The 16,930-nt window shown below is 37.3% G+C and overlaps 2 protein-coding genes across 4 annotated transcripts in view; one reads left to right on the forward strand and one right to left on the reverse strand.

The window, feature by feature from the left end:
* Positions 1–16,284, forward strand: GPR17 (G protein-coupled receptor 17). 2 transcript variants are annotated; one of them, XM_087725677.1, is made up of 2 exons: positions 1–126; positions 13,896–16,284. In XM_087725677.1, exon 2 carries the CDS (start codon positions 13,923–13,925, stop codon positions 14,937–14,939), a length of 1,017 nt encoding a protein of 338 aa, XP_087581803.1. In that variant the 5' UTR covers positions 1–126; positions 13,896–13,922; the 3' UTR covers positions 14,940–16,284. The 2 variants fall into 2 exon arrangements, with proteins under 2 accessions (XP_087581803.1, XP_013911669.1); XM_014056194.2 differs by lacking the exon at positions 1–126 and adding an exon at positions 12,204–12,630.
* The window catches only part of LIMS2 (LIM zinc finger domain containing 2), a 27,947-nt gene continuing 13,341 nt past the window's right edge, over positions 2,325–16,930 (reverse strand). For both annotated transcript variants that reach the window (XM_087725674.1, XM_087725675.1), the window contains exons 5-10: positions 11,049–11,198; positions 10,450–10,600; positions 8,759–8,851; positions 7,281–7,329; positions 7,070–7,145; positions 2,325–4,904 (exon numbers count right to left, since the gene is read on the reverse strand). In XM_087725674.1, the coding sequence (XP_087581800.1) occupies positions 4,757–4,904; positions 7,070–7,145; positions 7,281–7,329; positions 8,759–8,851; positions 10,450–10,600; positions 11,049–11,198 (667 nt within the window). In that variant the 3' untranslated portion in view covers positions 2,325–4,756. The remainder of the gene's footprint in view (positions 4,905–7,069; positions 7,146–7,280; positions 7,330–8,758; positions 8,852–10,449; positions 10,601–11,048; positions 11,199–16,930) is intronic.

Consider the following 16,930-nt stretch of genomic DNA (forward strand, 5'->3'; position numbering starts at 1 on the left):
CAGGCCCTGGAGCAGTGGTGAAGACGTCAGGCCTTTGAGCAGTGATGAGGTTCAGAGGGAATTGGTCCTGGACGCCCAGCAGAGACGGGCGGATAAACGCCGGCCACAATTAAGGAGACAAAGGAGGTAATTGGACCCAGGTGGTTGTGATTAGGCCGCTCCTAAGAGAGTATATAAGAAGAAACTTTGAGAGGAGGCTGTTTGCAGGATTCAACTAATATATTAACGCTGGAGAAGCTCTCGTGTGTATTTCTTATCTTGGAAGTCTGCGTTGCTGCCAAAGTCTTGTCGGTGTGTTAATTTACTGTGAATAAATTGTCTAGCAGTAATCTTGTGTTGGCGTGCCCCACCATACGGAGGAGGGTCAGAACAGAAACCTATACTGGGTTAGTTATGACCTGGGTCAATAAGGACAACACTAGGTGTTGATTACCATCAACAGGGGGAAATAGTGAAAACTGAAGAAATCAATTTGCCCTATTGAAATAATATCAAGATTCTGGATGAAGAAGATCATTACAAATACTATACTTCAAGCTGTATGTCTCATGTATGCTGAAGTCAAAAAGTTTGAAACTAAATACATAATGAGAATAAAGAAGAGCTTAATGTTTTCCTCAGTGGAGGAAATGCTATCAAGGCAATATCTGAGCAATGCCAGTCATTAGATACACGCCTGGAATAGTGCACTGGATTAAAGCAGAACTAAAAGCCCTGAATAGGAAGACCCAAAACATAATGATAATGAATGATGCACTTCATCCACACAGGGATGTTGATAGACTTTATTCAACAAAAAGTACATATTGGTGTGGAATGCTGTGAGCACATTAGACAGGTGAAGAAGAAAAATGGGCATTGGAAAAATATTTAAGGGACGGTGAAGAAGATGCATTAAAGCTAGTATACCAATGAAAGTTTACTGAATATCTGAGAGACCAAATGGGCTGACAGGAAAGACCAAATGAACAGAAAAAAGGCATGGCATGGCAAAGTATTACATGGCCAGTACACAAAAAAGAAGCAGGGAAAGCAAGTACTGTATTTTTCGGAGTATAAGACGCACCGAATACACTGAATACAGCATTTTTTTGCCTCCTGAAACCCCGCCCCTTCACCAAAAGGGCTGTGAATATCTTATAGAAGGCTTTCAGAGAGCTCCTGGGGGCTGGGGAGGGCAAAAATGGGTCATTTTTTACTCAATTATGCCCCTTAGCCCCCAGAAGCACTCTATAAGCTTCCTAATGCTCTTTTTTTGCCAAAAAAGGCCAGTTTTTGTGAAAAATGGACTGTTTTTTGCTTGTTTTTGCCCCTCCCCAACCCCCCGGGAACACTCTACAAACTTCCTAAGGGCTATTCATGCCCCTTTTTTGGAAAACAGGCCCGTTTTTGGGAGGTTTGCAGAGTGCAAAAAAATTGTTTTTTATTTGCCTCTTCAAAACTTTGGTGCATCTTATACTCCAGTGCGTCTTATAGTCTGAAAAATATGGTAATATATCCTGGCAATGGCTAAGAGCAGGAACATTGAAGAAAGAGGCAGAGGTGTTAATTCTGGCTGCACTGGTCCACTCCTTAAGAACGAATGCTTATAAACCCAAAATTTAGGAAAGCAACAGACAACAAATATAATTTGCCTGCAAGCAGGAATTGGTGGAACCACAAAGTAGACTAAGAGAAAACAAAGAAACTAAAATATTCTGCGTCTTTAGAATTTAAAGAAACAAAAAAATGCCACAACGTAACATCCCAGGTTTAACAATTGTTTTAAGAAAGTAAATCTAGATAGTGGACACTGCAGTACCTGGAGATGACAAAATAGAGAACTATTGGAGAAAACCACAAAATATAAAGATCTGCAACTAGAAGTAGAGTGACTGTGGCAAAAGAAATCAAGATAGTACCAATAGTAAAAGATACATCAGATGAGATCCAAAAACATCTGGAGCACCACTTGAACCCCATCAGCATTGATAAAATCACCATCAGTGAATTGTAAAAGGTAACTTTACTTGGAACAGTTCACATCCTGCAACCATACCTTTAACATCAACAAACAACATCTCCCTATTCCTAGTCCTTGGGAAGGACTTGTTAGGTAGATAAAAATTCAGTCTAAACATCTGGCTGATTGTGTGACCAACCATAAAATAATCAGCCTTAACTAAATGAAAGCATATTTAATTGGAAAGGAAAATATTTTGCATAATACTTGACTATTATCTATGGAGAAAGATGCATTAGATTGAAGTTCATTTGAACCTCCATGACAGCGATTTCTATTAAACAGACAGAAACCTAATACAAACAATACAATGATGTACATGTGACTTGTAAAACAGTTTTAATGTTATCGTTAAAAGATACATAGTTGTGCTAATCATTCCAACTATAGAAAGTAATTACAATATTTTAACCCAGCAGGAATTACCTTTTTGTTAGAGAAAAATACAGAGTGAAACTATTATAAAATGAGTACACATTTTATAAAACATTTTATATCTGTACATTGAAAGATAATTAGTATGTTGAATGAAAACACTCCATCAAATATTACAAATTGAAGTGGTTTACCATGCTAAAGTTAAGGGTTGTCTAAATAGTTGTTATGTTTAAGGAATTTACTTTTGAATATATATATATATATATATTAAATATATAAAGTTGTGCTGTTAGTCACAATATTTTAATGCCTGCAATTCCTTTTAAAAATATTTAACAATGCCAACAGTACCACAGGATAATGTTAGTATATTACAGTGATTAATAACTATGCATTAAGTATTAGTTATTTGCTAACTTCAGGAATCATTTATAAATTTAGATGAAGCAAGTGCACATAAAATATGAAAAAAATATTTTACTTCAACAATATAGTGCAAGCAAATATAGTGCATCTACATTCAAGATATTGAATAATATAATATGAACCTGTTTGATTGCATTTAACAGCAAAATCTGTCATGTATTGGTTATGTTTATATGTTTATGATCAGTGAAGAAGCTATTACAGATAGTCTTCGACTTATGACCATTTGTTTAACAACCATTCAGTCACAATGACAATGGAAATATATACTTTAGGGCCTGTAAAATGCCTTACAAGCACTTGTAAAACATTGCACCACTTTCACCCTTGTCACATGACTGCATTTTGCACACTTGGCAACCTGTTTACTTTTATGACCAGTTGCCAAGTGCCCTGTGACCATGTGATCGCCATTGGCGATCTTCTTTGCCGGCTTCCTCAGAAGGTCAATGGAGAAAGCCAGCAGGAAAGGTTGCAAATGGAGGATTTGAGATCCATTCTTCCAGTGCACAGAGGGACTTTTCCTCCCACGCGCCGGAGGAATGGAGCTGAAATCTGGCAAAAATACTGTACTAGCAAATGTTCAGACTCAGAGCCTTTCAGAAAGTCAGCTTTTCTAATGGTCTGAAGGTTTCAGAATACTGAATCTCAGAGCCTTTCAGAATTCCAGCTTCACTAGCATTTCCTCTCCAGAGGAGAAAATGCTAGCAAATGCTATTGTTCTCACTACGAGCAACTTAGACCCTTTCTCTACGTTGCACAATTTGCAGAAGAATCCTTCTGCGTCACTATGAAAATGGGGCCCTTGTACAGGCTAGAGTGTAGATCAGTGGTAGTCAACCTGGTCCCTACCGCCCACTAGTGGGAGTTCCAGCTTTCATGGTGGGCGGTAGGGGTTTGCTATAACTCTGCTTTATAAATTTTATAAAGTAAAGTTACTTCCCTGCTTTATAAATCACCATTAATATGGAACTGGTGGGCGCTTAGAAAATTTTACTACTAACAGAGATACAAAAGTGGGCGGTAGGTATAAAAAGGTTGACTACCCCTGGTGTAGATGATTTCCATGTGTTGGTGGGCACCCAAGGCCACCCTACACAGTCACTTATCGACTGCAACAGAAAGAGCTTGCATTGCAATTGTTGAGGGAAGTGGTCACATAGGTGCCTTGCTTAAAGATTACAATGAGTTACAATCCAGATTCAATTGTGCTTGTAAATTCAGAACTATATGTATTACATGAGCTGGAAATATGTCCCATTATGGCACCTACCTGTTTATATCTGTGTGTATGTTACTGAGTAAGTATTTGTAAGAATCAGGCTCTATAGGTATAATTCATGTCTCCAGGGTAGGATAATGCAACAGGGTGTTTTAGTTGAAAGCTCTGATAGCACCACCAAGGGAGAAAAAAACCCCACTCAACTTCAGTCTTCTGGTCTATTTTATGATGATTAAAGAGTATTTTAGTAAGAGGTTAACATCAAGCTTCACCGTTACAGTGATGTGGACAGCCAGCTAGTAAAACCAGTGTAGATTTATCATATTGTCATAATGGCTTAATTGAAATTGTTAGATCACTACTTAATTATTAGCCCCTTGCCATTTTAAGATAATGTTCACAAAGTGAACATTAATGTCTCCCACTTCTACCCCTTACTTTAACAATTTATGGAATACTGTAACATATAGTAAAATCTGGCTTTTAATACTGAAAGATTGGGGGGGGATCACAAAACACATTTATAGCAAAAGGAAAATAGTGCATCTTCATGTGTATCCATAGCTTTTTTCCCCCAAAGGCCATCCTCTGCGCTATATACCTGAGCAGAAAACATTCAGATTACACAATGCAACTGGTGAGGTTCTGTGTGTCTTGGGCCCTTTAACCATTCTTGGGTGATTGCCACAGGGGAAGAAGAGTGCAGTGTGAAAGATGCAGAGACCTGTTTAAGCAGAATTCAGATCCAGAGCTTTGGGTTGTGTTTTCTTGGAGGTCAGATCAGACAACTTCTTCAGCCTTTTCTTCAGCTCCAAAGGGAATTTCTCATAGCATTTCTTGCACACTGGCTTCATGTCAAATTCCACAAACTTATTCCTTTGAAAGAAATATGTTACCATTAAATTCTATTCAGAAAAGCCATGTTGGGTTTGAAAACTAAGTAGGGAAGATGTGAGGTACATTTTCCCCACTGTTCCTATTAATGGGCAAATTTCTCCAAAGTCCTGGTAGTAAATCTACATACAAATAAGTCCCTCACTCAACCTATGGTTTAAAATAGAATAGTTAAGTGACTATCCAAACAGAAGATGCTATTGGTGTCTGCAATTCTGTTAGATACATTTAATTTTATTATGTACTTAATAATTTTTGTAATAATTAAGGGGCTGGAGGCTAGAACAAATGAAAAACAGTTGCAGGAATATGTCTAGTTTAATGAAAAGAAGAACTAGTGGTGTTTCAATAGCTAAGGGGCTCAATCTATTTCCCAAAGCATCTGAAATTAGCACAAGAAGAAATTGATGGGAAGTAATCAAGGAGAGAACCAGTGGTGGGTTTCAAAATTTGTTAGAACCTCTTCTGTAGGTGTGACCTGCTTTGTGGGAGTGGCTTGCCGGCCATGTGATTGAGTGGGAGTGGCTTGCCGACCATGTGACTGGGTGGGTGTGGCCAACTTGTAAAATGTGGTGGGACTTACTTAACAACGCTCTTGCTTAGCAATCAAAATGTTGGCTCAGAAACTCTGTCATTTGAAGCATGCAAGTCTTAAAGCTGTCAAGTTACAAGACCCTTGCACCCCTAACCCTTTAGAAAAAAAACCCAGGGGTGTTCAAAATTGACAACTTTAAGACTTGTGGACTTCAACTTCCAGAATTCCTCCTCCAGTCATGTTGGCTCAGGAACTCTGGCATTGAAGTGTCAAGTCTTACAGCTGTCAAGTTACAAGACCCTTGCACTCCTAATCCTTTAGGAAAAAACCCCCAGGGGTGTTCAAACTTGACAGCTTTAAGACTTGTGGACTTCAACTCCCAGAATTCCTCCTCTTGCTCTTCATCTTAATGATGTGCAGACGGGTGGTGGGGAGGGAGCTGGAACCGGTTCTAAACGGCACTGTGGATTTGTGGAACCTCTTCTATAGAAGAGGTTAGAACTGGCAGGAACCCACCGCTGGAGAGAACCAACCTAGAACCAAAGAGAAATTTCTTGACAGAATAATTAATTAATGGAGTGACTTGCCTCCAGAAGTTGTGGTACTCCAATACTGGAAGTTTTTAAGACACCATTTGTCTGAAATGATATAGGGCCGTGATGGCAAATGGGTGCCAGAGGTGGCACGCAGAGCCCTGTATATGGCCATGTGTGATGTCACCAGCTGCTCTTCTGGTTTCCGGCATGCACATGAGCGCCAGCCAGCTGGTTTTCGTGGGTGCCAGAGCGCTGGAAAACGGCCTGAAAGTGACCCGAAAAATGGGTTGTTTTGGGGGGCATTTTTGGGCCGAAAAATGGTCTGAAAACAGTCCAAAAAGCAGACTGAAAATGGTCCGAAAAGCCCCCAAATTAGGCTGTTTTTCGGGATGTTTTCAGGGCAAAAATGGCCTGAAAAACAACTAAAAAATAGGCATGTGCCAGCCAGCTGGTCTTCAGGTTTCCAGAGCTCTGGCACGTGCATGCACATGCACGTGCACTCCAGTTTTGGCACTGGGTTCTGAAAAGGTTCGCCATTGCTGGTATAGGATTTCCTATACTACTGAGCAGAGAGTTGGACTAGAAGACTTCCAAGGTACCTTCCAATTCTGTTATTCTGTTATAATTCTTATGTTTCTCCTGTGGCCCATTGATTCTAAACTCTCAGGAGCAGTAGAGGAACCTTCAATATGAAGGACGAACCAAATACTATAATTCTTATACACTTAAAAGTAAAAGATTCGTCATAATATTTTGGCCTTATCCAGCTAAACCGCCTTACATAATTTTTTTCTAATTAATCGTGTTTTCCCCCTTGCTGTTAAAATGTGTCCTTGACAGATAACCAAAGATATCAGCCAATTATTTCATCCATGTTATTGTGGCAATTTTTGTAGTTGTTCCTTTGGGACCACAAAAGCTCTGTATGCGCAGAAACATCGCCTGTGCGCACAAGCAAACCAGTAGTAAAAAAAAGTGGAAACCCACCACTGAATCACAAATAAAGACATTACTGTTTTCTTTCAATCCCTTTCTTATGAAAATCCCTTCTGAGATAGTCTTTGCTGGCCACTTACTTCAAGGTGAGCTTGATGTTGCAGGTGGAACAGGAGAAGCAGTTTACACACCAAGCTTTGTTGAGAGCAGATACCACTAGTGAGAAATAGTAAAGAATAGGATGTTATCACACTGTAGCGTTGTTCCAAATTCAGTAGACGGATTTGAAAAGAATCATTGAAAATTGTGCATGCAGAGCTGCAATGGGTGTATTGAGAGTCTCCAGCTTACCATCCCCCTCGATCACATGGCTGCAGTTGTAGCAGACGTCTCCAAAGAGCTGCATAAAAAAAAGAACAAAAGCAATAATTTTCATTGAAAGGAAGGAATGTTTGAGCCCTTACAGTTTATTCATTGGTGCCCCTAGAAGCGTGATCTCGGTTATTGCTCTGAATTTCACTCCCTTCACAGCTTTCCTTTCAGAACAGACCAGAATCTAGTTTTAATTCCTAAAAACGGCGTATCTTACCCAGTTTTAAAGTACAGAATCAGAGCAAAATCCTTGCTTTGTTGAACTGTATTTTTTGAACTTGAAAGGTGTTGCTCTGATTTTATCTATCCATAACAGATAAGATGAGCACCTGATGAAGGAAGGAGACTTTATTTATACGCTTGAAGTGTTTTCCTTCATATCTTTCAGATTATTTTTGTCCGGTTTATACCCAAACATTAATCAGGATTGTACTTGTTGCTTTGGAAGAACTCATCTAACTTGTCATATGGTTTATCTCTTTTAGAGGACCTTTGAGAGGGTCTTAGATTAACCTAAGCAATTAGTGATAAGTGTTTGATAATAATTGGAAAATATTACATCAGCGTTACAGGATATATTTTTAATTTAGGTGAATATTTAAAATAACTTTGGGATGACCCTCTCAAACACTAAATACTTCTAACGTTTATTTGCCCCACTAAAATCAATTGCGGAGGAAAGAAAGGACAGCAGATCTGATGTGCAGTAAAAGACTGTTATGGATAGAGAAGATTTCCCTCAACTCCAATCCCTGATATGAAATGCAGTTCTGAAGAATTTGTGCAATGTGAAATGAGAGGAAAGAGAACTTGATGCACCCTTTTAAAAAAGACAGCAAACCTCTTTGAGATTCTGGTCTCCCAGTGCAGGGATGCCCCATAGAGCAATGAGAGATTCTGAGAGAATTTCCACAAACTACAGATTCTCTTGTAGCCAAGCAGTGCTACTGATCAGTTTCCTTTGAAAAAGCTGTAGAAGCATGTATTGTTTTTAAAGCACCTTTTTGTTTCTTTATAAGGAAGCACAGCACAGTGAAAAATAATATATTTCTTTCAGCAGCCTAGCTTGCAACAAACAATAAATTATGCCTTATTTTCCATTGCAAGACACAATGTTTTCTTGCAGTAAATTCCACCTAGGAAACTCTTGGCACTGACTTCTCTTTTTCCTGCCCTTCATTCCGCTCCATATTTATGAATGGCTATTTATGGTTAGCCAACCTAGAGGCAATTGGATTTGCATTTCCGTCCCAAGTGCAAAATATTCCTAGACATTAAAATACTTATTAGCATTAGTATGTCTATTATACCTTTAAATTTTATCTTTTTTAAAATTCTCCCATTCAAAATTTGTATCTTGCAGGAAAACATTATGTCTTTCCCCCTGCCCCGCCCCGCGTCAAAAAAAGAAAAGAAAAAGAAGAAAGAGAAAGTATCTTATAAAAATCAGATTTTACCTGATTGTAATGAGTCTCACAGTAAGCCAGACCCTTTTTCTCATAATGCCGGTGTCCCAGGAATGGCTTCTCACATTTGGCACAAACAAAGTGCTACAAAGTGAAAAGGACATGTTATGTCAAAGGGTCTTTGTCAAAGGAGTTGTTATGTCAAGCATAACAAACGATGTGTCCAAGGAGTATCGTATTGGGAAGGGGGGGAACAAAACCAGAGATATCAAGTGCATGTTATTCAGTGTTTTTTTGTATGTAGTCCCCTCCTTCAAGGGGATGGTCAAATAATGCTGAACTAGAAACAATGGTCTTAAGAAAGTACCACCTCTGAAGAGATTTCATTTTTATGCTGCTGCATACTGACTTATAAATTATACCAAATAGCCAAGAAGAAATGGGAATTAGATATTCCAGAATCAAACTCTGCAATACAATATGTTGTCTTTCACTCCAGAATCTTATGTTATCTTCATTTAATACAATACAATACAATGGCAGAGTTGGAAGGGACCTTGGAGGTCTTCTAGTCCAATCCCTTGCCTAGGCAGGAAACCCTATATCATTTCAGACAAATGGCTATCCACCATCTTCTTAAAGATTTCACAGGATTAGAGGCGGAATGTCAAATTTCATATGAAACAAACATTATCAATGACACTCATATTTGTGCTGGACTTGAATTCCAGTGTTTCTAAACATATTCACAATTGAACCTTTTAAGTCATTGTTACCACAGCATTCCTAGGTAAATATCTGTTATAAGCTGAGAATACTGTCTTTTCTTTAGACATTTGTTTGTTTGTTTTTTATTTAGTAATATTTCTAGACTAGATTCTCACAACCACTACCAAGATGAAATACTTTGGTGTCAAACATATCAAAACAGAATATTCATAAAATTATCTTAAAATATTAAAAACTTGGATATATTCATCAAATATGTACTGTACCATAAAATCTGAAATATATCATTTAAAACAGTATATGAAAATCAGTGCAACCAGTAAATTAGGATCTAGAACCACATCTTCTAATGTAGTATCAATAACTAAATCATATTGTTCCTATGTTCCAGCAATTCCATGGATTCTAGTTGCCTTTCAATCACATTTTAATCTGATACACTATAAAGCTATGAAATATCTTGATATAATTTACAAAGATGAGTTATTTTTTCCCCTGATTGTCCTATTGAGATTAACATTTGTACTTGTTTGTACTTGCTGTACAGTACATGTATCTCAAAAGATAAAGAGAGATTCACTCACAGCCATCCCATCTTAAAATGTTGAAAACTATTCAGTTTTTATTGTAAGATTTTAGTAAGAGGATTTTTAAAAATAATAATAATAATTGTGGTCTTTCAGATGTTTCTGAATTCCTCCTTCTCCTATCCTTAATTTGGATCATGCTGGGAACAATTCTCAGAAATTAGGAAATGTAGTTCAATACCACTTGGAGGGACACAATTTTCCTAACTTAATACATTAGTTTGTAAAACAGTTTCATCCATTATAGTTTTATGCATTATTATTATTTATATATTTGGGATAAGACAGGCTACAAATTTAGGTAAATGCAAAATAAAGATTGATTTCATTATGTATGAAGAACAGTGGCAATATCTGTTTATTAAATCAGAAAAACACATTGTATCAAAAATGAAAGGGCAAGCAGCAGATCGGGGAAGCTCTCACCTCAACGTGCCATTGTTTTCCTAGAGCGTTGACCACTCGACCCTCAATAGGCCGCCGACAAGCCCCACAGATTGGAATGCCCATCTTATCATGGCATGGCAGGCAGTAGAGCTCTCCTTTCAGCTCCCTGGCATCAGCGGTCAATTCCTTCCTATACACAACATTACTAATTAAAACTTTGGGACCAATATTTGTCAGAGATAGTAATTATGTAATAGTCACTACATAATCTAAAAGAGGCACTTACCTGACTTCTTGCCAAACATGAAAAGAGGAAAAGTTCTTAAATATAAATATATCCCTTAGACTTCCTTTGCCTCATTATTCATTCTTACACATACTTTGGAAGAACCACTTTTAATAGTAGATTTTGATTTGTGACTTGTATTTTAAAAATCAGAAATAATCAGAAATACTAAACTTTTTGTCCATTAAACCTCAGAAAGGTTTTCTATTGTAAATGTTTATCTAATTAATTTTGTCGTATGAACACTTCCTATCTAGCTTCTTAATGGGTGATTCATGTTCAAAGGAGATTCAATTCAATAATTTACTATGTAAAAGGAGAATTACAACTACTTAGCACATGGCCAACATACCCACAGTGGGTGCAGTTGAAATGGTCTGGATGGTAGGAGTCATTCCTGAACATAAGAGCTTGTTCATCAATTATCAAGTGACATTTCTGGCAAATATATTTGCCCAAGTCTTTGGCTTTCTCACGATTGTGGCAAGGCCGACAGAGGTGTCTAAAGTGCAGTTGGAAAGAGAAATGTTGAGAGACATCATTCAAATAGCATAATTACTTGTTAGACTTCAGAGCTTCTGACTCTTAATGAGAACATTAATTCATAAACCATGCTTGTGATTGCATGAATTACATTACACTGAACTGGTTTAGGTAAATGACAGTATTATTTTTTCAGCAAATGGAATTTTTGTGCATCTACTTATGGTTTTAAAAGTCAGGAAATATACAAGTACACACAAATGCATTTATATTTAATTTTGCAGTTTTCCCTATAGAGAACATGCTCCATTTTGTTCATTTACGGGACTGAATGCACAGATAACTTGAAATGCTGCTGATAAATACAACTGTGCAAACCCCAATTAGAGCCAAGCAACTCAAATTAATGCCATACAGTCTCCCAGGCTTCCTGAAAGATCCGAACAAGGTCACTTGGCCTCTAGAGTCTTGGTCCTTATCAATAGAAATAAGCTAATAATAAATCTCAGTTCCATGAGACCACTGTGGATCTTGTGTTTCTTACAAGTCCCCAATAGAAAGCCCAGTCCGCATAAGTGGAAAGGAATGTTATTAGCACACTTGCTTCACAAGTCTTCTCTGCTCTTCCTCCCCAAAGCTGAAGATACTAAGACAAGAGCTACAGTTCACAGAAAGAAAGCAGACAGCGTCCCTTTATAAATGGGAGCATGCAGCTGTGTTGCTCTCAGGATAAAGGCATCAATTTTATTCCTCTCTGTGGAATGAAGTCTAATTATACAGGGCAAGACATAGAGACCCTACTGCAAGTGTCCTAAGAAGAATGCCCTCCCATTTTACTGAATAAGGGGCCTTCAGCCCTTTCCACTGATAAAGCATTAGCAGTGCAGCTCACTTGGAAGCCCCTGTCTACTATCCTATAGATCCTTGTCCAGTGCAAAGCAAAGGGAGGTCTTAGAATCACAAAGCCGTTACTATGGTAGCCGTCCTTCTCACTCGCATTCCCACCATTATGGAATTATCCCTTTCTGAAATGTCCCGTTGTGTCTGTAGCACTAGATTTCCCCTCCCCTTCTGCAATACTCTCCAAGACCTCTAAAGGCACCGTGTAAAAGGCAGAGGTCCAAACAGAGGCTTTAATGAGCAGGGGAAACATTGGAATATTCATAAATACAATAATAATTAGCAACTCCCTCCTCCAACAGCTTAGCTGGAATTAAGAGTGTCTTTCACAACAGGCATGTTATCTCCCCTCCTCTTCTGTGAGCAAGATGATAAAGGACTACCACACCTAGCAGAACTCTATATAGTGCAGCTCCCTTTTCACTGAACTTCCTACAGTCAACCCGATGGAATTTTTTACAGCTGTGTTCTTTTTCCTAAATTTGCTGGTGTTATAAAGAGCTCAAAGCTTTTCATCACAACTCGATCGGACTGCAAGCAAACTGCAAGAGGTAAGAGCTTTGGCATCAGAGTGGGCAACATTTATTAACCTAGAAAATACAGCATCTCCTAACTTGTATTGGTGTTTCCAAATGAACGGTTTCTGTTATTACTATTCAAAAGGTGCTATCTATAATGATAAGAACAGTTGAGTGTTCTAGTTAATATTACTAGATGTATCTATAATAGAAGATTGCTAATTAAATATTACATTTATAAATGAATTACCCATCGAGATACAACAAATTGATACCAGTTTATTCTTTAATTTTCATAATAGTCATAAGAGTATAACTTTGGATGAATGAAGAATGAAAAGCATTGCTGTTCTAAGAAAATAAATGTAGGTGTGATTTCTAATGTATTTTTAAAACAATTAGCTATGATTCCCTTAATAAACCAGAGAATAGAATACAAACAAAAGATAATTTGCTGCATGCCTAGAACTTAGGAATGTTTGTTCAAACTTATGTTATGATCAAAACATAAAGTAATCCTACTTTTTTGCTGTAGAGGAAATTCTTTATTTTATCTGTTTTGAAATATCTGGAACACTCTGTGGTCTAGTTGCAAATTAACACTTGCAATTAGTATAAAGTGTTTTAAGTTCCAAGCAATACTAGAGTTAGATTCAAATATTCCTGAGTTTTCTATTTATATGATTTCTATGCTTTTCATTATGTCTAAAGACTTGAATGAGTTTAACCATAAGAACCAAATCTTTTCCAGTGTTTATATCACTTTTATTTACAAAGATTTGTCTACAAAGCACTTTGAATCAAGCAAATGGTGAATGCAATGCACAGTATATACCACATTTGTGGAACTTCAAATGAAGGTACTTATATACATATACGCACACAAACATACCTACATACATTCATACATAAAAACATAACATAATATAATATTGCATATTATGTATAGGAATAATTAGGCTTGTGTACTTATGACAATTAATTGAAATATGGCTAACCAAAAAAAATAAAATAGAACATCCTCTCCCAGAATTGTACCTAATTTTCATGCATAGTTTACAAAAAGAATGGCCAGGATTCATGTGCCCATATACAATGTGTTTCTTTATGCACCTAGTTCTAGAGGATCTCCCGATTATCTGGAGGTGGATTTTTCAAAAATCTGGGGAGGGGGTTATCAGACAAAACCTAATCAACATCCAATAGCAAGTTTTGCTAGTTCATATAATAAATAATAAAACACAGATTTCTTGGTATTTGTAATATTTTCATCCAAGTTTATTTATTTGGCATTTCAGGCTCATACTGAAGACCAATTGTGAGGAATGAACAGCCAAGCAGACTCTTCAGGCCTGTTACTCAACATTTCCCTGTTAAATTCAGAGCAATGTGGCAAAGAGAGTCACACGGAAAACATCCTTTTTGCTATTTTCTACCTTCTCGATTTCATCCTAGCCTTTTTGGGCAATGTTTTGGCACTCTGGCTCTTCATTCGGGACCAAAAATCAGATACCCCTGCCAACGTTTTCCTGATGCATCTTGCTGTAGCCGATCTGTCTTTTGTGCTCATCTTACCAACTCGGTTGGTCTACCACTTTTCAGGCAATCACTGGCCATTTGGAGAGCTCCCTTGCCGACTCACAGGGTTTCTTTTCTACCTCAACATGTATGCGAGCATCTACTTCCTCATGTGCATCAGCATAGATCGCTTCTTAGCTATCGTGCATCCTGTGAAGTCCCTCAAACTCCGCAGGTCACTCTATGCTCATTTGACCTGTGCCTTCCTGTGGGTTATAGTTGCCGTGGCCATGGCACCTCTTTTGATCAGTGTGCAGACGGTTGAGATGAATAATACCACCGTCTGCCTCCAACTCTACAGAGAGAAAGCATCACGCCACGCTCTTGTCTCCCTGGCTGTCGCATTCACTTTCCCATTTTTTACTACAGTAACCTGCTACTTACTGATCATACGAAGCCTGAAGAAGGGGCACCGCATTGAAAATCATCTAAAGGAAAAAGCCATCAAAATGATAATCATGGTTCTTACAATCTTCTTGGTCTGCTTTGTGCCCTATCATGTCAACCGCTACATTTATATCCTTAATTATGATGGTGTGAAGACTTCTTGTGCAATGCAGAGGATCCTGGCACTTGGCAATCGCATTACTTCATGCCTCACAAGCTTAAATGGCGCCCTAGATCCTGTCATGTATTTTTTTGTCGCTGAAAAGTTTCAAGAGGCCTTGTGTGGTTTGTTTTGCCCCAAAAAAGTTGCAAGATTACCTTCAAGTTATGATGGGAAAACAAATGATAGCTCTTTAAGTGCTAAATCTGAACTGTAAATACCTGAAAACAAAATGCTTCCTTAACAAAAGTTTGCTGTCCAGTATGATCTCCTAGAAAGAAGTGCTTTTCTACAAATACACAAGATCTAATACTTAATTGTTAAGGAAACCAAACATATACAACAATCCTAACTGGGAAGGAGTAGTGAGGTGGCAAATGCTACCATTTCAAAAGCCCTGCTATTCCTTGTTGGCCTGGATGAATAGTATCTCCCTTTTTTTTTGCCTTCTCCCTAGGCATTTTTAATTATTTGGATGAGCGAGTGGGGGGGGAATTACAGAGACAATAGTTTCAAAGACTAGCAGGACACATTATTCTTTTGATTTTCTGGAATACTCTTTTGAATGTTACTACCAGTGGAAATATTGCCAATAATATTTTTCATAAGCATTCTTTGGATCTACAGACAATTAAGAGACAACTTTACCTTATCATAACCATTTCAAGAATCAGATCAGATTGTGTGAAATTATGAATCTTGTGATAATTTTTGCATAGCAAATAGCACCAAGTAATAATTCCATTAGGATATAAATTAAAATTTCAGTGAACAAAAGTTTGGTAACTTCTCCAGAAAATAAATGTTCATAAATGATGAAAGAATTGACGGTTTAAAATATTAAAACAGTGGATAGAAAAGTTTTAGTAATATCCAGGAGCTGTCCAATCCTATTCTCTGCAGTCTGCAATATAACAAGGCAGGCAAGAATTCAGCCACAAAGTTGTTCAACATTTACATCTACAGTGCAAACTTTTGAGAGGTTTATGAATATGGTGTTTAGTTTTAAACAAGCTTTATAATTCTCCCACCATAGTTGTAGAAGTATACAAAAGCTGCTGATGCTTTTTTTACACCTCAAGATGAATAAACTGCAAACATCACATTTGAACAACATGTTCCTTTTAATTACAGCTTTGGCTGTAGATACTCTTTTCAATAGCAGTGAATACACAAACCACAATTTATGTTATATGCAGATTTTTTAAATATGACTGAATATGGTTAATGAATTCTTAGAGAACTTGCTACAAATCATTAACTTAATTCACTTTAATAATGTAAGATGTAAGTCCAGCTGGGCACTTAGCCCTACTTAACGTAGACTGAGTCTACCATAGAGTCTTAGAACAATGATGATCTAAAGCTGGAGCAACTGAGCAACCTGCTTTACTTTGCCAATGTAACTTTGCTGCAGTTCTATCACAACAAGTTTGTACTATCATGTTTATTATCTTTCTACATGAGCCGCAGTGGTTAGTATGCAGTACTGCAGGCTACTTCTGCTGACTGCCAGCTGCCTTTAATCTGACAGTTCAAATCTTACCAGGCTGTTGACTCATCCTTCCGAGGTGGGTAAATAAGAACCCAAATTGTTGGGGGCAATATGCTGACTCTGTAAACCACTTAGAGAGGGCTGTAAAGCACTGTGAAGCGGTATATAAATCTAAGTGGTATTGCTATTGCCACATTTCAGATCCTGGTCAACTTTATACTGTGCATCTTATAAGTTTTGATGTTGTCCAGTAGGTTTAGAACATATGCACATACAAGCTAAATGTTTAGCTAAAACAGTGTAAATTACTCCCATTTGCCTTTTAGGAGTTCTGTTTTCTAAATTGAAGAATGCTGTGACCACAAATACCTAATATCTACTAAAGGAAAGGCACAAGGACTGCCTTTAATTTTTCTAAAAATTATTTTTAGTAATCTAAACTTTATTATCCAATATGATAGAAGAAATATATAAAATAAAGATAGGTTCAGAGAATTCACAAACAAATAAAATGTTTAATTTCCAATAATTATTTTCATTAAGGAAAATAATATAAATGCTAAGAAGAAGCTTGAAAGCTGAAAGTTGCAGCATGTATTTTAAGGGCATTTTATTTTGGGTTTTTTTCCAAATGATTTTGCATTTATTGTTTTTTACTTTTACTTTCTTTATGTTCACATTTGTACTTAAAATGTATATTTAAAAACTGTTAT

This window comes from Thamnophis sirtalis, unplaced genomic scaffold, assembly GCF_051295495.1.
Source record: "Thamnophis sirtalis isolate CommonGarterSnake01/CBP01778 unplaced genomic scaffold, rThaSir2_p1.2 scaffold_11, whole genome shotgun sequence".
Taxonomy (NCBI): Eukaryota; Metazoa; Chordata; class Lepidosauria; order Squamata; family Natricidae; genus Thamnophis; species Thamnophis sirtalis.